Below are 7054 nucleotides of genomic sequence, written 5' to 3'. Positions count from 1 at the left end.
AATGGGCAATCAAATCATTCGCTTCATACAAATCTCCTGGACTTGATGGTATTTATCCAGCTATGATACAAAAGGCTTCGGACCTAATAAAAACATGGCTGATAAATATCTTTAGAGGATGCCTGAAGCATAATTACGTACCCGTAAACTGGCGAGTGGCAAGAGTCATTTTTATTCCGAAAGCAGGAAAAATTGGTCACCTCTACTCTAGAGATTATAGGCCAATTAGTCTTACCTCTTTTATTCTCAAAATTTTTGAAAAAATACTAGCAGCACATATAGGAGACCAATTAGCTCCTGAAGTTCTGTCAAGAGCACAACACGCTTATACTAAGGGCAGATCCACGGAGACTGCTCTCCATACACTTGTCTCTAATATTGAAAAGGCCTTAGAATACAAAGAATACGCTCTAGGAGTTGTTCTGGATATTGCGGGTGCTTTCAATAATGTATCAACGCAAGCTATTTTAAATAGCTTAGATGATGTTGGTATAGACTCAGCCACATATCAATGGATTGCAAGCCTTTTAAGCTGCAGACAGATAAGGGCAGAATGGAACGATACAACTCTAGCTAGGGAAACATGTAGAGGAACCCCGCAGGGAGGCGTTCTCTCACCCCTTCTCTGGTTACTGGTAATCAATAAAATTCTTAAACAATTTGATGGTAAAGCTCCGAAACTAATTGCATATGCGGACGACATCGCAGTAGTTATAACGGGGAGATGCCTATCTACTCTAAGTGCGTTAATGAGCGACGCTCTCAAATTAATTTACAACTGGGCGACTGACGCTGGCTTAAGCGTAAACGCAGAAAAAACTGACACAATACTTTTCACAAGAAAGTACAAGGTCACAGCATGGACGCCACCTAACTTGAACGGAACTCTTCTGCCACTGAAAACTCAAACGAAATACCTTGGAGTAATTGTGGATAGCAAACTGGCGTGGAAGCCTAATGTAGAAGAACGGGTAAAGAAGGCAACAAATGCTTTATACGCATGTAAAAGGATGCTGGGAAGTACATGGGGTCTCTCACCCGGTCTTATGTACTGGTGCTACACGGCTATAGTTAGACCTATATTACTTTACGGTATATTAGTTTGGTGGACAGTTGTGAAAAAGAAAACATATATAAAACCCCTGGAAAAGGTCGAAAGACACGCGGCGATGTGCATCACCGGTGCAATAAGAACAACTCCGACGGCAGCTCTAGAAGCTATACTAAACTTACCCCCAATTGATATCTTTGCCGAGAATATGGCGGCAAAAACGGCCGAACGGCTACGCATTACTGGGCAACTTACTCGAAGATCTTTCGGGCATAACGTTGTAAATCAGAACGCCACTCTTGATTCGGATTATATGATTCTGGTCATGTACCCCGGAGCAACAATAAAAACTGTGATCGAAAACGAAGGATGGAAAAAAGGCATGGTGCCAAAATGCAACACCATAAATGTTTTCACAGACGGTTCAAAGATGGAAGTGGGAGTAGGAGCTGGCATATATTGTGCGGAATTGAGCATAAGAATGCCGTTTAAACTTCCCAACTACTGCAGTGTATTCCAAGCAGAAGTGTTTGCTGTTAAGAAAGCGGCGGAGCTTGTGTGTAGGGAGGAAACCAGAAAGTACTGCATAAATTTCTATGTGGATAGCCAAGCAGCCATTAAGGCGATCAAATCTTACTGGTCATCATCCAAAAATGTTCTAGAATGCAAGGAAGCTATAACAAGACTAGCCTGCAACCGCAGACTTTGTATGTACTGGATTCCTGGTCATAAAGGCATAGAGGAAAATGAGACAGTTGATGCTATTGCTAAAAATGGCGCAAAACTTTCAGAGGAACAAACGAACGAAGTACTTAGACCTCTGAAACAAATACATAAACTTCTGGACGAGCACATGATAAGGAGAGCAAAGGAAAGGTTGCGGAACTTAACCACCTGTAGAACAGCTAGAATTATGTGTAGGCACATATATGAAGAAAAATACACCAAGAATGTTATATCGTTAAACCGAAGGAACTGTAGAACATTAATTGGTGTGTTGACAGGTCACTGTTTGGTTGCATCACATGCCCGAAAACTAAACCTAATTCACAACGATGCTTGCAGAAAATGCAATGAGCCGGATGCAAAGGAAACTCTAGAGCATCTGATGTGTAATTGCCCGGCTCTCTCGAGAACTCGACAAAAATACTTGGGAGCTTTCAGTTTTGCAGGACTGGAGTACATACCTGAGGTTTCTGTTGGAATCTTAATAAATTTTGCTAATGAAACGCGCATCTTAAGTGATGCTTACAATCGCTAAAACAAGACTCTGATCTGGTATCGCAATGGACCCTAGTGGTCTACGCGTGGCCTTTATGGCCTGCCAGCATAATCTAATCTAATCTATAATTACAATAAAATATCATTAGTACATAAGTATAACTATAAATATTGTAATAAATTTATTTTAAGAAAAATAATAAAAACCACGAAACTAACAAAATAGCCCGTTTTTAATTACGAGAAGATTCAGGGTTACAGCGAGCAAAACCTTGGCTTGAGAAAAAAAAGGTTCTTTACAATACCCTCCTAGATCCTTCTTCCGCTTATGAATCAGTGCCGGGCACTCCCCAAGCACATGATATGCAGTTTTTCTCTCTTCTCTACAGTATCTGCAGTCTGAGTTGGATTGAATTCCTAACTTCTTTAGATGATTATTCAATCTACGTTGACTAGTCGATAATCCCGTAATAATTCTTAGGTTATTATTTGATTGTTCTATACAATCTTTGAAGCGTTTTAGGTTGTAAGTCCTTAAAAGCATTTTAAATTGTAAAAGTCCTGGTATCCTTTCCCAATAGAGTTCTCTTTCTTTTTTCGCTGCACCATTCATAAGAATTGATAGAGTTCCTTTGCCAAGACCACTGAAAAAATGTGGGTCTATCATTTTTGAAGCCGTGCTTCTTTTTGAAAGTTTATCTGCCTTTTTATTGCCTTGGATTTCAGCAGTGATTGTTGCACCAAGGTACATCCTTGGTGGAATTAATCTAGCTTAATAGACAGCTAACCTCATATGCATTTAAAATGGCACCATTAAGGTTTTCTAATTGAATTTCATTATGAATGATTTCATCTGGCCCTAATTGAACAAGATTGTCTTTCAGATTTTCCGTATAGGCTTCCCAATTTATTCTTCTTGGGTTGCTTAGGATTTGCTTGTTAATTGGTGAGCCTCCAATGTCGATTCTATGATCAGACATAGAAGGTTAATTGGTTTCTCTCCAGTTTTTAACAAACTAAAAACACCGAGTATTTCCTAACTCACCTCTTTGAGTGAGTTAGTTACAAAATTTAGTGTATTCCCTACATTATATATTTCTAATTTATTACTAGTTATGAACTCTATTTATTACTAGTTCTTGTAGTCGCAACCAACTATAAGTGGCGTCTTCGTTCTTTCGCAGTAGTCAACCAGTTTATCGACCCCTGCAAATGATACCTGAGTGTCGTCTCCTGATAGATAGCCTGTAGCTACAAATACGTTACGTAGTACTCTGTTGATGTTGGCCGGAATTTGTCTGGCAACGAGGACCCTAGAGAGAAATTTTGAAAGTCAGATAAAGTTAATATTAATAACTTTATCTTTTATTGACTTTAGCCAATAAATATTGGTTCTCGCCCGTGCGACTAGTAGAGTAACATTAGCATGACTTTCTTAGCATTACGTTCCTACATTAGGTTCTATACATAAGAAAGAACAAATCATGCAACAAATAGTGCCGCTACGAATAGAATAGTTTTGAAATTGAACAATTAAAAATAAAAAATATAATTAATTAATTAATTCAATTATTCTACAGCTGGTTTATGATTTCGTTCTAATATATAAATACAGCAAGTAAAATTGTTAATAAAAACTTTCATAGCAAAAGTAACAAAACTCCAGCAAAAATATGCGAACATAAAAAGTCAAGTACGGCTTTTTATCAGTTGGTTAAGGTGCGCTGATTCTGAGCTTCATATTTGGCAGGACCCGACTTCGATTCCTGGTACTTGCAGTTTCAAAAATAATTATTTACGAATAATTAAATATAAGAATTATTTCCAACACCACTGATGAAGGGTATTTGGCAATACTCGAAATAGCTGTATGGTCAGCCAAAAATTCAATTAATTAAAATAATTTAAAAAATAAATTTTTGTTGTTGTTTCACTTCTGTTCAAAAACCTCTTTATATTAATGTTTAATAAAATGCAAGCTCTTAGTTTGCGACATCTTACATCGCAAGGTATCTGTACATTCCTTGCAGTCAAATCACTGATTCGACCTCTGTGAAACTAGGGTTCTTGGACCAACATTATACTCAAGTTTGATTAGAACATTACCCGTGCTATAATTGCCGATGCAGCTTTTGCATGGTAGAGATTTATGTGGGTGACTTTGGTGCTGGTCATCAAGTAGTAATTTCTTCGTTTCCTCCGCCAGACCATCGTCGATATCTGACAGAGAGTTTCAGTCGGAATCGTCATCGGGCGCAAAGTTCAGTAGGAAAAGATTTGGGGTATTAATATCCTCACTTTCGTGAGGCAACATATTGATGTCCTCAATTTTCTCACTTCTCGTTGCCTCCCCAGCCGAGTTACTTTTCTTCTTGTTCTCTATCTGAATGGACCAAGATTGAGCTGAACCTATAGAAGTTCTTACAGTTATTGGTTTCGACAGCTTCCTGAGACCGGTTCTTGGGAATCAGCTTCCTTGACCGTCAGCTTCCTTGTCTACACAGTCAACCAGTATGATTTCCAACCGAAAGTGTGTCCCGCCAAATCCATCCTTTATACATCTCCTCGATATTACCTTGCTCGTCTCTCTCGAGAGTTGAATGCGAATGGCTATTCCTAAGCTTTTGGCTACACTGGCGTAACTACTGCCTGATATTGTTTTTCTCGGTAGTTTTGATGCAGCCATTCACATAACGTTCTTCGCTTGCAGAGATTTGTCATTCCTTTTACTTTTCTTAATCGATTCGACATCGATCGGACTAATTTCCTGGACAGGCCTCTTTTTGAAATCTTGACGGCCATTTGGCTAATTGAGTACCTTTTCCTTAACCGCGTCAAGCGTTAAGCCTTCTTTGAGGTAACTCAAGCAGCATTTGGTACCCGCACCACTCAAGCGAGTATATTTCCTGGCGTAGTGAAAGCTTAGGCCGGAGGTTAGTCTAGAGTTTGTCGAGGGCTATAGTAGTGTCATCTTTCGGCGCAATTTTCGAGCCCACAGTTCCCTAACTTGTCTTAAATAATGAAGTTCTCATTTTGAATTCAGTTAGCAAAGCGCTAGTTTCGTTCCTAGCTTCTAAAATTCCGTCCCTTACCCCCGACTGCAAACAAATGAAAAAGGATAGTAAGAGGATTAGAATGGTTGCAGTTAGGAATTTTAGAAGTGGGAAGGGTGCAGGCTCCTTCCGCAAGGGGTAAGTACTTGGGGTTAGTCTTATCTACGCACCCATCTAGTGAATTATTAGGAACCCCCCAAAAAAATATGCACATAAATATATGCAAAAATTTATATAAGTACATAAAGAAAATATAAAATTAAATTTTAATTTTATAGTTATTTTAATTTAAACTTTAAATTTTTTAACTTATTAGTTGCTAACAAGTATATTTAACAAGTTGGAGTGTTAAACCAAAGACTATTTAATACTCAATGGTTTTACTTTAAATAAGATTTATTGATGAACGTTTTAAAATATCTCATTAAAATAATTAATATTTCTGGTTGTTTAAGTTTAATATATTAGGTCTGTTTCAAGAGCTATTCGTAGCAGCAAATTTTTGAGTAAATGAGAGCAACTGAGAGAGCGTAACATCGCTGTCGAAATTTGAAAATGCTATACAGACTTTACTCGATATTTAATTTCAAGTAAAATTTGTGTGATGTGTGAATCAGCTGTTTTGGTTTGAATTTAAATTTTTGTATTGTTTATTTGCGCAGCACTGGTGTTCTTACCAGATTTTACATAAAGCTGTTCCACAAAAATCTGTGTAAAGAGTGTAATTTAGCACTTTATTTGTCTTATGCTTTCAGTTTGTACTTAACTTGTGTTTTACTTAAATTTTACTACGAGTAGCTCAAGAAACAGAGCTATTATTTATATTATATGTTATTAGGTATATGGGCCTATACAGCTATTATTGAAATAGTGCATTTTAATTACTATATGCTATGTAGTAACTATATATCGTATACTAATTTTTCAAAAAACAGTCACAACTTACTGAATCATTAAAATTATTCTTAATAAAAAATAAAGAATTATTCGTTGCTAATATAATAAGCTTAGTAATGTCATAGACAAAAATTAATTTGAATAAAACTATTTATTTTTTAAATTGACAAAGTAAATAATTATATTTAAAGACGTGTTTGTACACTTAAACACATTGGTTGAACTTGTATTGAGTTATTGTAACAATAATTTATTTTTTCGCTGTGTTTTTCCTAATACAGATATATGCGCACCAAATAATAACAGTACAATTTTTTGTCGATGTCTGACCTAATACTAATAAATAATATAAAATCAGTTGCATCATATTTGTGACAATTATAATTAATACTGGATACCATACGCAAAAAGCAAGTATAAGATAAGTGAATATAAATATTTTCAATTCAATATATGAGTTCGCTTGTAACGACTGAAATTTTGTAATAATTTCCAACCTACATAAATTTACTAAATCCATATTTAATCTGAAATTGAAATATATGAATTAACATTTAACATAGTTATTAGAAACTACTCACCAAAAGCCATCCAGCCTGCACGCAAATACAACACGTGAAGTAATCTGAAATTAGGATAAAAATAATTTGTAATAAATAGAGAATATATTTTTATAAAATAATAAATACATATCGTCTTTATTTATCCCCTTGAATTTATTTTAATTTATTTATAAATTATTTATTATTATATTATATTATATTATTATATTTAAAAAAAAAACACTAGCACCGCTCTTTTTATAAAAATGTAAACAAACATTTACAAATGT

At 35.8% G+C, this 7054-nt stretch overlaps 1 protein-coding gene across 1 annotated transcript in view; it reads left to right on the top strand.

The window, feature by feature from the left end:
* LOC119664310 overlaps nucleotides 1-3683 on the top strand; it is a 7673-nt gene extending 3990 nt beyond the window's left edge. The window contains exons 2-3 of the mRNA XM_038073826.1: nucleotides 271-1859; nucleotides 3651-3683. Coding sequence (XP_037929754.1) covers nucleotides 271-1859; nucleotides 3651-3683 — 1622 coding nt within the window. The remainder of the gene's footprint in view (nucleotides 1-270; nucleotides 1860-3650) is intronic.
* The last annotated feature ends 3371 nt before the right edge of the window (nucleotides 3684-7054 follow it).

The sequence above is a fragment of the Teleopsis dalmanni genome, chromosome 1 (genome assembly GCF_002237135.1).
Source record: "Teleopsis dalmanni isolate 2A chromosome 1, ASM223713v2, whole genome shotgun sequence".
NCBI lineage: Eukaryota > Metazoa > Arthropoda > Insecta > Diptera > Diopsidae > Teleopsis > Teleopsis dalmanni.
Note: the sequence above shows the minus strand (reverse complement) of the source record. Positions and strands in the feature narration are given on the sequence as shown.